This window comes from Leopardus geoffroyi, chromosome B2 (assembly GCF_018350155.1).
Source record: "Leopardus geoffroyi isolate Oge1 chromosome B2, O.geoffroyi_Oge1_pat1.0, whole genome shotgun sequence".
Classification (NCBI taxonomy): domain Eukaryota; kingdom Metazoa; phylum Chordata; class Mammalia; order Carnivora; family Felidae; genus Leopardus; species Leopardus geoffroyi.
In genome coordinates, this window is record NC_059332.1 from 3,887,959 (window position 1) to 3,905,269 (window position 17,311).

Here is a 17,311-nt window from a genome sequence, read left to right on the forward strand (position 1 = left end):
GCAAATAGCAGCACCCTGGAATTCTGCTGTATCTGCAACCAGCAGGAGAAACAGGTGAAGGTCCATTCCACAACTGGAGTGACAATTCCGTTTCTTCGCGCAAACTTCATCTAACCACGAGTCCAAAGACCTGGCGGCTTAATCCTGGCCTTTTACTCTGTTTACTGGTTACTTTTACTCTGCTACGGAACCGCCTTACCGCAGCCTCTATGAACCTCGATCTGCTCATCTGTTAAATGGGGGTGATGATTTGCGCTCGTCAAACCATTCTTGATGTGAATGCTCTCTTCCCGCTGTGAACAGATAGAGACACCAGTAGAAGGTAACAGTTACCCCGCAGATTAGGAATGGACTGTATGTGGTACATTTTGGTGGCGAGTGTCGCGAGAACTGGTGACATAGCACAGTGGAAAGGGGTCTAGTGCAGCCGGGAAGAGTTTGAGGTCCACGTGGGGACTACTTCTGTTCCTTGTGATCCTTCAGCCCCTTTGGCAGCCCGAGAAACTTCGAGGGAAGAAATGTCCCCGATATTTAATATCTTCCGATGGAAACGGTCCGCATATTAGTTTTCATTACGGATGAGAAAAGTGATAGAGCCTAGGCTTGTTCACTTTGGTACCACCTGAGTTTTTGTAAACGTCTCTATTGGATATCGTTTCTTCTTTTTTTTTCTTTTTAGTTTATTTATTTATCTTGATAGAGAGAGTACGAGAGTGCGTGTGTGAGCTGGGGAGGGGCAGAAGGAGGGAGAGAGAGAGAGAGAGAGAGAGAGAGAGAGAGAGAGAACCCCAAGCAGGCTCCATGATGGCAGGGAAGTGCCCAAGATGCGGGGCTCAATCTCATGAAACCACGAGACCATGACCTGAGCCCAAACCGAGAGCGAGACGCTTAACTGACTGAGCCACCCAGGTGCCTCAAGTATATCATTTCTACGAGTATATGAGTGTGCTTTAAAGGCACATGAATAGGGGCGCCTGGATGGCTCAGTTGGTTAAGCGTCCGACTTCGGCTCAGGTCATGATCTCACAGTCTGTGAGCTCGAGCCCCTCATCAGGCTCTGTGTTGACAGCTCAGAGCCTGGAGCCTGCTTCGGATTCTGTGTCTCCCTCTTTCTCTGCCCCTCCCCAGCCTGTACTCTGTCTCTCTCTCTGTGTCAAAAATGAACAAAAAATAATAAATATAAACATTAAAGGCACATGAATAATAATCAGCTTGCAAGGCAAAGTCATATTGTGAAGCCACGTAAACTCTCAAGGTCTCAATTTCCTTGTTTGTCGAGAGGCGATAATAATAGCTTCTTCATACCATGATATTTAGAATTAAATTTTTAAAAAGCAAAAATTGATAAATGAAAGTGTCTGGTATGCAAGCAAGGTTAAACCTTGATGATGATGATGAAGAGGAGGAGGATATATTCTAAAGTAGATATTCTATAATATACTGTTATATATTCTAATAGAATAATATTATATAATACATCCCATCTAGTGTCTAATATGTTATTATATATTCTAAAATAATATTATAATATGATAATAATGTTGTTAATGACATTGCTTCTCTGAGGATGTCACTTCCTACCAGGTAACAGGTCAGTATCCTCTTACAGATGGTCTATATCATGGTTATCTCACTCTTAAAATAATAATCATTTTTAAAAGATAAAGCCTGTGCAGTCTCTCCAGGTGTCTGGGGTTCTTCTGCTTGACCTGCTACTCACATTTGAGACACAGAAGCCATTTGACGTGGCTTCTGTCAGCCTGTTTTCACCCCATCGTTCGGGAAGCTGGGCTCAGTTCCTCCTGGGGCCTGTGCTCAGTGCTGGGTGGAGAGCCCTAACCCCCCCCCCCCCCCACCCCTTCCCTTCCCACGCGTCTTCTTAATTCTAACCGGAGGCACCGCGACAGTAGTTGTCCGTCCGGATTTCTCCTGCTTAGTAATTATTGGACGAGTGAGTGAATCAAGCCACGTGGGTTTCTTGTCCAGGACCATGTATTTCTCTTTAGGAAGAGTAGTGACCAGAGACGTCCCGGCCGCCAGCCCCTCGACTTGACTGCTCTGGGCCCTTACTCCAGTCTCGCTGCTTCTCAGTACTGTCATCGTCACACGTGAGTCACAATCACTTCTGTCCGGCCGGAGACTGTACAGGGATGAGGTTTAAAACCCTCTGGGTAGTACAACGTCAACCCGAGGTGAATAAATGATGAATGACTTCGCCAGCAGGCAACCCGGGAGTCAAGCCTGCCCGCCGGGGGCCGTTTGGATCTGGAGCGCCATCTCGTGCCTAGTGGCGCAAACAGCATCCTGCCTCGGAAATGCCTTCGGGCAGGAAAGGGTCGAGGCCAAAGCAAACCTGTGCATTGTACTGTCGTCCTTGGACAATTCAGCTAGCCCTGGAAACTTCAAAGGTTAAACACATAACCTTTCTATTCAGTTCTTTATCGACAACTCTTTCTAATTACTGGTCAGCAATTGGGTGTTTTACAATTACTTAAGGTTTTGCATTTCACGGACGAGAAAACTAGGTGGCAGGAGGCTCTTCCTTTGGACTTTCATAAACCTACCCTGCAGTGCAGGACACTCTTGGGGGCTCTGTTTGAGGTGTGTGCGTTTCAGCCAAGGTGCCGGATTGATCTTAGGCACATTGCGAGGTCACAACCCCCTACAACACATACTGTTGAATACATTTGTTATTATTCTTATTATGACTACCCCCGTGGCCATAACTGACACACCCAACCAGAAATCTCATAATTTTGTTCCCGACTAAGCAGGAGAAGAGGCAATTTCCGTGTCCCCGTCTTTGCACAATGCTGTGTTCGTTCGCCATTCTCTCTGCGATCATTGCACTTGGCAAATGAAAAGAAGTAACTGAGTACTTTAAAAGTTGCGCTTGTGAGATTCGATGTCTAGCCTCCTCTCCCAGGTAAAATCAACTGTTCCCCCTTTTCAGGCCCTCTCTGACCCCTTTTTCACAAGTACGGTGATCCACTATTTCCTGGTTTCCCCTCCTCCCAACCCCACCATGAGGGGAGAGCCTGTCTTCCTTACTTTCTTATTCTCCGAGCCCATCACGGCGCTGGCCTTATCGAAGGTGCTGACGAATTCTTTGCGCAATGAATGAATTATCCAGCATGATTTTCCTACACCATTTAAACAAGAGCCCAAGTCACTCAATTTGTTCCTCTCATGTTCTTTCTGCCTGTGGACCTCCTGCAGTGTTAGGGCTTCCCAAGGCCCCCGGATCGCCATCTGTCAAGCGGGGATAGCAATTTCTGTTCACCAAAAGAGACAGGGAACTGTTAAGTGTATGATGAGATGTTAATACTTACATAAAGGCCTGGACGGATTGGAACATACCAGCCTCTAAAATAAGCGTTGGTTGGTTACGAGCGCCACCTAGTGTCAATCAAGACAAACAGCACGATGGATTGTACTGAATTCCGCTGGGAAGGTGTGAGGTCCAAACAGGAAGTATTCACACGTGTGAAAACGCTTCCTACCTGAAACTCACCGAACAGATTAGTAAGTATTTAATAGCTGGGGTGTATTTTACTTGTATGCACTTCATAGATTAAAAGTAAGCCTTGCCTTCAACTGTAGTTCGATTGGTAGCTGTGTGTGTGTGTTTAGGGATATGGATGGTAATCAGCCTTCAAGGGCTGGCCCAGGAGAAATCTGAACTCTCAATTTCCATTCTTCTTATCGATGAAATGATAATGATTGTAAAGGGTGTACAGGTCGGTGGTGAAGACAGAACGAGAATAGTGCATACAATGCCTGGTCTGTAGAAAGCGTTCGGTTTACTCTTAAAACCAAAGTTGCAGCATGGTGCCATATTGTGGCTATAATAATACATATATGCTTCTACAACTAATTTTACTGAACATATATATGTAAAATTTTGTACTTATATGGTAGGCACTAATTATTCTAAGAGCTACATAAATATTAACTCATTAATTCTCATGATCCTATGAATCAGGTACTATTATCAACGTTTACAGATGAGAAAACTGCAACATAGAGAAAGGAATTAACTCGTCCTGTGGCAAAGTTGAACTTGAACCCAGGCATTCCAGCTTCTGGGACAGTCATTTTGAGAAATGTACTGTGCCACCTCTGTATCTTTCTTGGACTATTTGATAAAGTTAAGAGGAAATATAAGTGCCACTCCCATTAACCATGAAAAGAATACGAAATCTATGCTTTAACTGAAGCATAGCTACAAATCCGGAGGTAAGCTAGGACCAACAAGAATTTGGTCCCAACGAGGATTTCTGTTTAACTTAAGCCCGCTTAGGTGAGTTTGGTAGTAACAAATTCAGGGTGACGGAGTACCTTGGTCCCTCTCACGTACTGGCAACGCAGTCCTCCCTGACAGCCAGACCTGCCTGCCGCTGAAAGTGTGCGTGCACCTGACATACAGAAGGCAGGGACTGGGTGACTGTGAGCGTCCTCATAACCGTTTCCCATGGAGTTTTGGGCAAGGAGTGAGCTCCAAGAACAGCAGCGTGGGGGTAGATTCCGAGTGACAGTGTTGGTCCTGGGTTATGCTCACCTACCACTCCCCAACACACACACTCACAACTGCATGCGTGTACACACACACACACACACACACACACACACATACAAGCCTATAGTATATAATATAGAGGAATATGCAACATATGCCATCTGTTAATTATGTACAATTCTAAATAAATAAAATTAATTTTGTATTTAATGGATACTACCAAGTGCATTTAGATATACATTATTAGTTTAATCCTCAGTTTTAATTTCTAAAGTGGTTCATGTGTCTATATTCGTGACCTTCACTAACGAGATTTGGGGGGCGCCCTAATTTTTAAGAGTGTAAAGGAGTCCTGGAATCTAAAGTTTGAGAACCACTGCTCTAGGCTGAAATCGAATGTCTTATTTTCCCAGTGGGTTTGGTAAGGATTCGAAGGCGAAGGTGTAACCAGCACAGTAACATTTTAATTTTTTTATTCTTCCGGTTTCTCAGTGGTTTTGGTCTTTCCCACCAGATTCATCCCACAGCATGATATTTATGCTTGTCTCTGACTGTCCCACCAGTTACAGCTCTTTGAGAGGAGACACTTTGCTGGGCTGATCTTTGCTTTTATTATCTCTTCCAGTGTCTTTTGTTTAACAAGTGCCCTGTGTGTGGGAAGCTCGTGCATGGCATCGTGACGGGCTAGGAATAAAACAGCAATCACACATCCTAACAAATCTATCAAAACTTGTACGTCTGTGTTTCCTCCAAGACAGTCACTGAGGGAGGCTATACCCTCATTCCGATTAAGGCTATTGCCTAAAATATGTCTGCATCTTGTGCATCATCACTGCCTTTATTAGAGACCTAGACTAGGAAGCTGTAAAAATGTATATAATCTCACTGTTGAGAAATCCTCTTGAGGGTAGGTTTGACTTCTGAAACAGTCATTTGAAAACACGCTTAAAGAGTGAGGTGGCAATGAATGAGCTAGTTGCCTGCGTCACTCATGTGGTCCTAAGAGCAATTCCAAAATGTCAGGTGAATATATTCTGGAATGTGTCGTTCCATTGGTGATACTCCCGATGCATTTATTAAGCACCAACCGTGTGCTTTACTATTACGTTCTCGGTTTCCCCAATGTCTTTTAAGGATGTGTCCGGGAATAAACATACAGAAACCGTGGTCTCAGCCCTTAAAGTGCCCCACGGGCTGGTGGGGGAAACATTTTGGCTCAGGTCTGATCCCCTAATCGTTGGCCATTTGCCTGCAGAGACTGGGTTATTTGTTTGTGGGGCTAAAAAGCAAGCAAACAGACTGGAGGGCCTACAATCTTCTTTAGGCCACTCTCCTGAATCTCTTGCCTGCATATTTTTTCTCAGGCTGCCCTCTATGATCAACCTCAAGGTGGACCCAAGCACGAACACTTTACGCCCTTGGGCAGGCAGGCCAGGAGAGCGGCTGGTATTATTGGAGCCCCATCCCTCGGGAGTCAGGAAAGAGCAGGTTTTAATCGCTCCCAGTTGGGGCCTGTAACAAGGCTCATTGATATCAGGTTAGCTACCTTCAAAAGCAGACAGAACCTTATTCTGGCCTGGTAAAGGGAGAGTCCGTGCACCTGCTCCAGCAACCCCCCTCACTGTCCTTATGTATTTCTCGCTGTTCACGTCTCTCCCCCACACCCTCTGTCCAGCTCCCATGACAGCCTTTTGGACTGGACATTCGGCTCTGCGTCATTAGCTCTGCTCACCAGCTTTCCAGACCTGAAGCACATGAAACGAAAGCAGCCAACGTGTAATATCCGGAACGTGTGTAAATGCAAGAATACACAATTGACCGCATTGCAGTATTTCTGTCCTCAGTTTATCGTTGGCCCCCTTAAGGCCATCAATTTTGAGGGGGGAAGACCACACCCTTCACCTGAATTTTCCCCTGGAGGTAATTTTAACAGGCTTTTGGTGGCTCACGGGCTTGTCCCATCTTGTTTCAAAGCCTGAGACTCTGTGACCCACCTGCCAGATCTAAGGTCACTGTAAGGTTGACGGTCAAAAAGTTTTCTATCTCCCGAGTTTTAGAATGGTGTCTAAAGGTTCTGTTTTAGAGCGCTTGGAACAAACCGATGAACCGAGCGTCAAAGTATGCTTTTCAAGAAGTTAAAAACACAAGTCTCATACAAGTACTGTTTAGAGTGAGCTCATGCCTGGGTCAAAGAATGTTATGTCATTGACAAGGGAGCAAGCAGGATGGCAAAGTTGGGTCAAAGCAGGACACAGGAGAATGAAATACGCATTTAGGCAGGAGAAGGTAAAAGGCGGGAAGGCGGAAAAATACAAAACTGGTTAGTGTTCTATTAAGCAATACAATCATCACTGTTAGGGTTGGCTTTTCTACTGAAAGGAGTTCACGTGCCTCTCTACTGGACAAAACACTTATTAATGTATCAACCCTCTATATGTGACTGTCTAATTTTACATACTTTGGGTGTAATCAAAGAGTAATTATGAAGTCAAAGTTACCTTTGCCAAAGCCGTGCTGTCCAGAATGGTAGCTGTTGGTCCTATGTGGCCAGGGAGCACCTGTAAGGTGGCTAGCCTGAAATGGAATATTCTACGAATGTAAAATATACTAGATTTGGAAGCCTCGCAATGTGAAAAAAAGGGAATATAAACCATCGTATTTTTAAAAATACTGATTACACGTTGAAATGGTGATAGTTTGGATATAGTGAGTGAAGCAGAATATATTATTAAAATTAAACTCATGTTTCTTTTTACTTGGGTCATGTGACTACTAGAAAATGTAAAATTACGTATGTGACCCACATTCTATTTTGTGTAGTATTGCCTTAGAGCATCAAATGACCTGCAAATGAACTTAGACAATTTTCTAATACAGCTTGGAAGGACACAAAGAAACAGTTTTGCCTCATTTTTCATTTTTGGATAGCTTTTCTCAACATGCATTACAAGAATCTGGAGAAGATCAAGAATCTTGTTTCTCTGCCTTCTGGTCTCTACCCTGTGGCCAGGAGGTTGGGAGCAAGACTGAGTGGCTGGTGTCCGAATGACCTGAGATCTGGACGTCAGACTTGCCTGTAGGGAGATGTGTTTTGATCGAGTCAACCTGAGTGATCATATTAGAGACTTGAATCACAGGAATCGAACTTATGTGCTGTTGATGTATAAATCAGGACGCCGACTGATGGTGAGGGGAGGTCCAGTGACCTGGCAATCAAGATTCTACATTGCTATTTTCCTGGTGGGTACAGGACATTTCACTGAATTTCAAATGGCTGGGGGGGGGGGGTACTCCTTGTACATAGAATCAGAGCAAAGTGCATGTTCTTATTTGATTTCGTTATTTCGATGCCAAGATACATTAGTGTGATAAAAGTGCTTTAGTTGTTCAGACACTTTCAATAATTTCTTACGATTCCTATATCCAAAATCACAGCGAGGGATGGCAGGTCTAGAGTGGTTTTCTATGGCTGCTAATTCATCCATCACTAATCTCATTAGGCTGTTAATTCTCAGAGGACATGATCAGTAGTAGACACGATTTCCGAATGTTGAACAAACGTTATTCGGTGAAACTTACAATGGAGTTATCCTTAGTCTAAATAATGCCTCATTTTTTTTTTTTTTTTTTCATCACTGAACTTAAGTTGTATAACCTTTTTTGACCCCGGTCCAAGGCTGCCATCCTTAACACATATTTTCATGTGGCTGTATATTTGAATGGGAATTTCGGGTAAGTTGTAATACTTCCTTGGTCCCTAAAAGACAAAGCAAACTTTAGAATAGAATCCGAATGACCAACACCAAAGGGCATGAGAAGGGGTAATCTTACCAACAACAGAAAAATGCTATAATAACTTACATGTTCTAGGAATTTTCCTCTATTTCTATTTAAAAATTTGCCATCCATTTTGTTCTACTTCGAATCTCCAGTTCACCTTATAAAAGTGTATCACATTAATGTTAGCTGCTTTCCTTCCATCGAGACCGTCGAATTCCCAGGTAGAGAGTTTCCTTCTATACCATAACATGGGTTAGATGTTGTTACTGGAAGTAATCTAGAATTTTCACGTGCTGAAGTTCATGTCTTTATTGGAACATATAAAAATAAATAAATAAATGCTTGTTTTCTTTGGAGAGAGATCATCTCAATGTCTATAGCTACCAAGTCTATTGAGGATTCTTTGCAGGCTTAGGGGGTCTCCCTTCTTCCCTTATTATCTCTATTCTTGAGGGTCAGACCCCCTGCCTTGCACAACCCAGAGGGGAACCTGAGATCTTTTTTAAAAACTGCCCAATTTCTCGCCTTTGGAGAAGTGAAGAGTGCCCCGCCCCCATCTACGAAAAGACGGAGTTGATAAAGAATTTCAGTGTCTTCAAATCTAAGATTTAAGTCTCTAACCCCCCACGGTCCAGGACACCCCCCAAGGCCTTTGGACCCCCTTTCATCCAACCCTAACTGCTTTGGACTGGCCCGGGAATCCTTGTCCCAGTCCACGGTTCCTGTGGGTCTGTGCGCAGAATTCACAGAGGACCTGTGTTACTTCCCTCGCGAAGAAAGAGAATTATCGTGAACATTTAGGTGGAAACCATTTCGTTTTTGTCTCCCAAAGAAGGCAACCATGTGCCCAACCACCCCTGAGAAAAAGAACTTTCAGGGGCAAAGGAGCGAACAGGTAATTTAAGAGAAAAACAGAAAGTGGTCTCCCACCGTCCTGGACTTCCCTCGGAGTTGGGGGAGTTGGGGGCTCCTGGACGCGTCGCCTGTGGGGTTGCGGAAAAAATAAATGGAGAGCCCGGAGCCTGAGGCTTCTCGGATCCTTTTCCGACCAAAGCCGGGAGATTTGGTGCGGGGTATTTTAACATTTTCCCCCTTTTGTGAAGTGGAACAAACACAACTTGGGCGCACGGCGGCGGCTCGGAGCCTGCCAGCCAGGCGGGCGAGAGGAGCACCAATCAGCGCGCGCCTGCGCTCTATATATACGGCGGCCCGGCCCCGGCGCACCCACGGCGCTCTGCCACTTGTCCCCGGTCCTACAGCCTCAGCATGTCGGAGACCGCTCCCGCCGCTCCTGCCGCCGCGCCCCCCGCGGAGAAGGCCCCCGTGAAGAAGAAGGCGGCCAAGAAACCCGCAGGGGTGCGCCGCAAGGCTTCTGGGCCGCCGGTGTCCGAGCTCATCACCAAGGCCGTGGCCGCCTCCAAGGAGCGCAGCGGCGTGTCCCTGGCCGCGCTCAAGAAGGCGCTGGCGGCCGCCGGCTACGACGTGGAGAAGAACAACAGCCGCATCAAGCTGGGCCTCAAGAGCCTGGTGAGCAAGGGCACCCTGGTGCAGACCAAGGGCACCGGCGCCTCGGGCTCGTTCAAGCTCAACAAGAAGGCGGCGTCCGGGGAGGCCAAGCCCAAAGCCAAGAAGGCGGGCGCGGCCAAGCCCAAGAAGGCTGCCGGGGCGGCCAAGAAAGCCAAGAAGGCCACCGGGGCCGGCACTCCCAAGAAGAGCGCCAAGAAGACCCCGAAGAAGGTGAAGAAGCCGGCGGGGGCTGCTGTCGCCAAGAAAGTGGCCAAGAGTCCGAAGAAAGCGAAGGCTGCCAAGCCGAAGAAGGCCGCCAAGAGCGCAGCTAAGGCCGTGAAGCCCAAGACCGCCAAACCCAAGGTTGCCAAGCCCAAGAAGGCTGCACCCAAAAAGAAGTAGGCTATTGAAGAACGTCTGCTTCTGAAACCCAAAAAGGCTCTTTTCAGAGCCACCACTGATCTCAAAGAAAGAGCTGAACCTTCTAACCCTGTCCCTTTCCCCCTTTAACCTTTGGTTTTAGGTGTGGTTGGCAGCTACAGTTGACGGCCAGCCGAAAAGGGGCGGCGGGGGTCTCTGCGCGACCCTAGGGCTCGTCCCCTGCCCAGCGGTAGCCCGGGTGGCCTCCCCCGCTACCTTGCGGAAGCGCTGTCCCGGAGGCGCGCGCTCGCGCGCCAGCCCCGCCCCGCGCCAGGCCATCGAAAACAACCACAAATCAAGTCAGCCAGTTCTTGGTCTCCAGGAATCCCCCGATTGGGTTGGAAAGCCGTTCAAAAGTCCCGCCCTGCTCGCGGGTTGGCCCACTCCTCCGGCCCACGCTTTTCATCGCGTGTTTTATTGGGTGGAGGCCGGCCTCTTGTGTATTCTGTGTACGTTTCGTTTCCAGTGGATTGATTGTGCCTTTTTCGCCCGGTAAGTGTGTGTCCCTGATACCTCGGACACTTCCCATGGTTTGGAGAGTCCAGCTCGTGTCCGGGAACGGCCGCAGCACCCCGCCGGGGAGGAGACGGTGCGGGCGTCCGTGCCGCGCGCTCCCGTGGGCCAGCCCGCGCGCTGCGGCCGCTGAGGACCGCGTCTGGACCACCGCGCGGCGGCGGCGGCGGCGGCGGCGGCGGCCACCCTGCCACCGGGCGCCGCTGGACCGGCGCCCTTCTGTCCCTCGCGTCATGTAACTTTGCGCAAAAGTGTGATGGATCGGAGTGCATCACAACAACCCTTCGTCGGCCATCTTGTCCCGGCAGCGGGTCACCGAGCGTCGTTTTCGGTAGACGTCAACATCTAAACGCCGGAGATGCTTTCAACGCATTTTTGCGCGGCCGAAGTCCCAACGGCTTCTACGCGAGTAACGTACGGGTAAACCTGGGAACGTATATGCATGTGTTCGGGTGAAGTGATGTCTCTAACGAAGGCCTTTAGTTTATCTTCACGGCGGTATCTGCGGCTTCTTTCATACTGATGGCGTTTCTTCTGGGCAGAGGAAAGTCCAGCGTCGTGTTTTATATTCTGGTCAACACGGATTTTCCTGAGACAAGTTCCAGGAACCGGGGCTTCTGGAGACCCGAAGCTCAGTTCTTCGCCCATTGCCACAGCGACTGATGTAGTCGTTAAGTAACTTAGATTAATTTCCCCCCATTACCGGTAGTGACCACGGAGTTCATTCCTGCCCGCACCGTCCCTCCCAACGGAATGGGATACTTTAAGGTTCGTTTTCATGTGTAGAAAGACCTCCCTTCTTTGAGAGCACAGCGCACCCGCGCGCGCGCATTCACGCCAAGAAAGTTTTCCCAAGGTTTGTTTCAATAATTTTTGTGTTGTCAATTTCACTTTAGAAGCAATTGAAACCCCTGTATTTTGTTACAAGGTTTAATAAATGCGTACGACTCTTCCATTTCTGCTTCCTTTCCCCTCCCCACCTCACTCCCGTTGGAGATGCCAACCGTTATCATAGGCTAAATTCCATGGATACGTGGAGTAATCCTAGGTTTTCTACTTTGTCCCTTTGATCTTTCTGGCCATTTCTCCAGTGAGATCATACTGTTAAGTATTGTTCACAGCACTGTCTTCAATGCTGAGAATACATAACCCATGGTAGGTACTGAAATAAAAATGGAATGTTTGAGAAACTGAGATGTTATAACATGACCGAGGGAGGATAGAGCTCATTCCCTCTCATTGCTCTTTTTTTTTTTTTCTCCAGAATTTCCTGGTTATCCTAGTTTTTGTTTATTTATTTTGTTTTTCGAAATGCACTTTAAGATGCTTCCTCCCTCCCACCTCACCTCTTCACCCCTCTATCACACACACACACACACACACACACACACACACACACACAACCTCAATATCCTCTAGTTTTATTGGGATGGTGTTAAATTTACAAATTAATTTGGGGAGAGGATGAGTTTTCCTGTTCAAGAACATTTTTTGTTTTCACATGCCTCCCCCCCGCCCCCAATAATTTTGTACCTGTGGAGAATGTTTCAAATTTTCTGCAGACAGATCTTCATATTATATATTACCCTTTATTCCCAGATATCTTGTCATCTTTGTTGCTGTTGAAAATGACAACCTATGCGATTTTTGATTCCTTTGGGGCCTGGCACACTGAAGATATCCAGTAACGGAAGGGATCTATGCCTAGTGAATGAACAACCTCTAGAACAGTCCTGTCTGTAGCCAAATTAAGCAAGGAAGAAAGAAACAGGTGAATCAGTTTTAATAACATAATTTAGGGGCACCTGAATGGCTCAGTCCGTTAACCATCTGACTTCCGCTGGGGTCATCATCTCATGGTCTGTGAGTTTGAGCCCCACATCAGGCTCTTCAGATCCTCTGTCTCCCTCTCTCTCTGCTGCTCCCCCACTCTCTCTCTCTCACACACACTCAAAAAGAAATATTAAAAAAAAAAACCACATAATTTATTTAACCTAACATGTCCAAAATATTCTTGCTCAGCACAAAATCAATGTAAAAATATTTATGAGAGATTTTACGTTCTTTTTTGTTTCTTGTATTATGTCTTTGGAATCTCTATGTATTTTACACAAACAGCACATCTCAGTTCCTACGTGGCTATTTCAAGAACTCACTCAACTGTACGTGGCTCATGGCAGCCTTACGGACAATAAACTCTGGAATGCCCTCTGGTCCCAAATATCCTGCTCTTCTCTAGCCTCATCCTTGGTTTAAAGCTTTCATATCAGTGGGTCTTCATATACGCTGTCCTCCGTGGACCTAAACTTTTGACCTTAAAGGGGGGTTGACCGGTCCAAAAGTCATTGGGCCAATATGAACCAATCAAAAATTCTCTGTTCAAAAACTGGAACTGAGTTGCAGAAATTGAGGTGACTTGATGTCAGGGGCTGGGAGTTTCATCTGTAGGAGACACCCGGAGGTCTGGTGAATCAAAAATGCCGAATGGAGCCAAGGGCAGAGCACAGAGGAGAGATGCATAGAGCTTCGTTCTCTGGGTTCCTAACGTGGAGATTCTGGGTCCTCTGAGCCATCCGTACTCCTGTCACTGGGGCAGGAGCCTCCCTTGGCTCAGGTTGGGTCAAGTTGCAGCAACCAGGAGACCCAATTAAGACACTTAAATTTAATCACAGTACTTGTGCTAAGTACCATAAGTACTTGTGCTAAGTGCTCATGCTTTCAAGTCCACACACTTTTTAGGTTCATATACTTACAATGGATCCTAACATTGAATGTCTCCTGCAAACATATTTGCATAGGTAAAAGGCACCCTTTTACTATTCAAATGAAATGTATTCCTCAAAAACAAATATTTGCCCTTCTCTAGTAAGGGTGAGGGGAGAGTTCACTCACAGAGAGCTAAAAGTTATCATAAAAACCTCTAATTTTGCCTAGACTTTCGATAAGACCTTCAACAATATGTTTCCTTGATTTTGACCCATTCCCTCACGGGTGTCCACAAAGTTGACTGGCTTAAAAGGGTCTAATACCGTAAGCCATTCATTAGACTCTACATTGGCTGCTTTAAGAAAAAGGTCCTTGTCTTGATTTTTAGTTTATGAAGTCTATATTTTATTTTGACATTATTAATGTTATCGTTTTCAATAATCTACTTATTATTATAAAATAATATTGACAACGGCAATAATATATTCAAATAATTGTCCAAACATGGCTGACTACCTAAACTTGGCAATGATTACTGCATCAACTAAATTGCTGATTGATAATTCAACATGAAAATTCATGATCTCATGTCCACGTACAATAAAAGTGTAACTCAGAAATTACAGGTTAGGGGCGCCTGGGTGGCTTGGTCGGTTAAGCGTCCGACTTCGGCTCAGGTCATGATCTCACGGTCCGTGAGTTGGAGCCCCGCGTCCGGCTCTGTGCTGACAGCTCAGAGCCTGAAGCCTGTTTCAGATTCTGTGTCTCCCTCTCTCTCTGCCCCTCCCCTGTTCATGCTCTGTCTCTCTCTGTCTCAAAAATAAATAAACGTTAAAAAAAAAATTAAAAAAAAAAAGAAGTAAAGAAAAGAAAAAAAAATTACAGGTTATTTTAATGCATTATACCCACCTTTTAAAATTTTTCTGCGCATACACAAGTGGTCTCGTGGCTGAAAAATTAAATATCCTATTACTTCTCGTAGGCAAATTTCTAGGTGATTCTACGCCTAAGGGAAATGTAGAGAGTAACTTTGGGTTGAAATCCAGGCCAGAGATGAACAGTTGGTCCAGTAAAAGGCAAGGTGACATCATTAGAGGGTTTCAGAGTAGAGCTGGGATTTAGGGTACAGTGGGAACAACACTGCTGTCGAGAGCTAGCAATTCCTGAGTTCTAATTTACAACGTGCCAAGCATTGTCGGGGAGAAGTCTCCATTGCTTTTCTTTTTTTAATGTTTACTTAGTATTTTTGAGACAGAGAGAAACAGAGTGCAAGCGGGGGAGGGGCAGAGAGAGAGGGAGACACAGAATCCAAAGCAGGCTCCAGACTCCGAGCTGTGAGCACAAGAGCCCGATGCGGGGCTCAAACCCACCAACCTTGAGATCGTGACCTGAGCCGAAGTCAGACGTTTAACCGACTGAGCCACCCAGGCGCCCCTCCATTTCTTTTCAAACACCTTCTTATCACAGCACTCTGAGGTACGCGTCATGATTACTGAGGACTGGTGATATTAAGAACATAGCTAGTTAGTTTCTGCTCAGTGAGCCGGTGTCATTACCCTCTGCAGAGTAGTGCGTTTCCTCAGAAATACAATAGGAGTCACATAGGTTATTTGAAATTTTCTAGTAGCCACATTTCAAAAAGCGAAAAGGAACAAGAAAAATCTATTTTGATAGTACTTTAACTCACTATTATAGAAATACTATTTCAACAAGTTATCTAATATAAAAAATACTGAGATTTTTTTTTTAATTCTATTTTTCAGACAACTCTTTGAAACCTGGTACGTATTTTACACGTAAAGCTCATCTCGGTTTGGACCAGCCACATTTCAAGTGCTTCATAGCCATATATGGCTAGTGGCTACTATCTTGGATGATCTAGTTCCACAGTAACTAAATACTGTGATGAAAACACAAGCAAATACCTGCTCTGTAGTAGAATCCAGATGTTTCCAAGGAAATGATTATTCTGAGCTGGTCCTGAAGCCCAGAGAGCATCCCTGAAAGGTGATGTTTCTTCTATGCATCGTATGCATTTCCCCCTCGTACTAGGCCACTGACCAGAGGACTCTGATAACAGAACATAGCCCAGGCCAAACCACTGCATTTCCCACCCATCCACTAATCTGTGAGTCCGAGTGAGCCTTGAGGAGGAACTGGGTCTAACAATCCATTTCCAGGAAGTCTTATTGGTCCGAAGATATTTAGTGTGTGGGTTTGGTGTGAGGTTGCTTGTCAATGATATCTATTATGAATCTGGCCAATTAAAGTAAACTCTCTTGGGCTAACATTCTTCCTCTATACAATGGAGACAGTGAGAGAACCTGATTTTCAGGATTGTGTTAAGAATGTTCTATAATAATGCAGGCCAATCGGTTCATGTGCTACTTGACTGACCCATGGAGAACTAGGAGACAGACTCCAACGAAAATGTGGGGACCTCTTCCATGGAACCTTCTCTAAAGGAAGATGATATTCAGCCCAGGCTAAATCAATACCATCCTGCAATATTGTCCCAGGGAACTCACCGCGATACTGAAAATGTTCAAACTGCTCAGAATTGACTTTATCTCCTCCCCACAACTTTTGTTCTTCTGGTAACTCTGAGAATGGTACCACAGTTCAAAGCATCATGCAAAGCAAAGCTCTTTCCCAGAGACCTAGAGTCATCCCAAACCAGTGATTCTCAACTCCTAGGGTGCTAGGCTGAGATGTTAGAACAGAGTGGTAGGAGGGCATGGGAAAGCCGTATATAAGTTAGAAATACGTAGCCAGTGATCAGAAGCAGGTTTACCCAGAAGCTAATGAAACTCAAATATTAGGCGCAAAGGCCTGAGAGGGGCTCTTGGGACTGTGTTCACTGGGTCTCGTGTTTTGCAAAATTTCAATGTTAAAATATTTTCTTCACAGCCGGTTAGACTTGTTGTCTATTGGAAATTAATCTTCCCTTTCATTACAGTTCACCTTTGTCTGATTATGGTGAGATACTGAAGAACAAATCTGGATTTGGGTAAGAGAAAATGGAATTGAATGTATTTGGGTAAGGGTTAATGAGATGAGAAGTGCGATTTGCAGATGTGCCCGTATATAGTTCAGTTCTAGCCAATCTGAAGTAAGAATGGTGTCAAGGAGTTTTCTCCTGTTCACGGACAAACTCAGCTGGATTACAGACAAGATGTCAGACTCCTGTCATTATATGACATCTACATTTTCGTAGCAACCGCGCTGGCAGTGAATGTATAGTACAGACGAGTCAAGATTTGAAATGTACAGAACGGGAAGCTAGTCCATGAAGAAATCCTCTAAATTTTACAACTCACATATGCAAAAAGCTTGACAGGATTTTCTAAATTTGAAAACAGTCTTACACATGACATTACCAATAATGTGCTTTGAAGCTGAAAGTACTAAGCGATCAGGAGAACAAAACAGTTTGTGATCAATCGTGCTGGAGGAAATACTGAATTCGCTTCCTATTGTCTATATAGAAAATAGTACAAAATAACTTTCGAGTGAAGACGAAGTCGGAGTATGCGGTCAAAAAACAGGAAAATAAGCATGATAAGGTTGTGTTTGAGAGTTAATAAAATGTGCTATTCTTCTGAACTTTGTGATGGCTATGGTTTTATTTTTGCAAAATTGGAATTTGGCTCATCTTTCCATTATAAATTAATATTCACTGTCTAGTTTTGTATTCGAAATTTTGAATTGTAATTGTTAAGAGTTGCCAAGTTGTGTAAATTTTAGGCCTCAGAAAAAGCTTAACTAGCATCAGTTCATTATACTTTTAAACTTAGGAAATTAACAAGGAAGTTAACACTTAAGTGGATGGATACTGATCATGCTATTAGGTTAACTTCTATTATG

At 45.1% G+C, this 17,311-nt stretch overlaps 1 protein-coding gene and 1 long non-coding RNA gene across 3 annotated transcripts; one reads left to right on the plus strand and one right to left on the minus strand.

The window, feature by feature from the left end:
• Nucleotides 1–7,414: 7,414 nt before the first annotated feature.
• Nucleotides 7,415–9,419, minus strand: LOC123609531. Its single transcript, XR_006717804.1, has 2 exons — nucleotides 8,381–9,419; nucleotides 7,415–8,276 (listed from the first exon to the last, which is right to left on the minus strand). It is a non-coding gene; the product is annotated as an uncharacterized LOC123609531 (long non-coding RNA).
• Nucleotides 9,420–9,512: 93 nt separating this feature from the next.
• On the plus strand, nucleotides 9,513–17,050 carry H1-2 (H1.2 linker histone, cluster member). Of its 2 annotated transcripts, XM_045500536.1 has the most exons (3): nucleotides 9,513–11,594; nucleotides 15,208–15,225; nucleotides 16,404–17,050. In XM_045500536.1, the coding sequence occupies exon 1, from the start codon at nucleotides 9,566–9,568 to the stop codon at nucleotides 10,205–10,207; it is 642 nt and encodes a 213-aa protein (XP_045356492.1). In that variant the 5' UTR covers nucleotides 9,513–9,565; the 3' UTR covers nucleotides 10,208–11,594; nucleotides 15,208–15,225; nucleotides 16,404–17,050. The 2 variants fall into 2 exon arrangements, with proteins under 2 accessions (XP_045356492.1, XP_045356493.1); XM_045500537.1 differs by lacking the exon at nucleotides 15,208–15,225.
• The last annotated feature ends 261 nt before the right edge of the window (nucleotides 17,051–17,311 follow it).

Excerpts from the sequence above, each read along its gene's own strand:
- H1-2 (XM_045500536.1), top strand. The coding sequence starts at position 9,566 with ATGTCGGAGACCGCTCCCGCCGCTCCTGCCGCCGCGCCCCCCGCGGAG.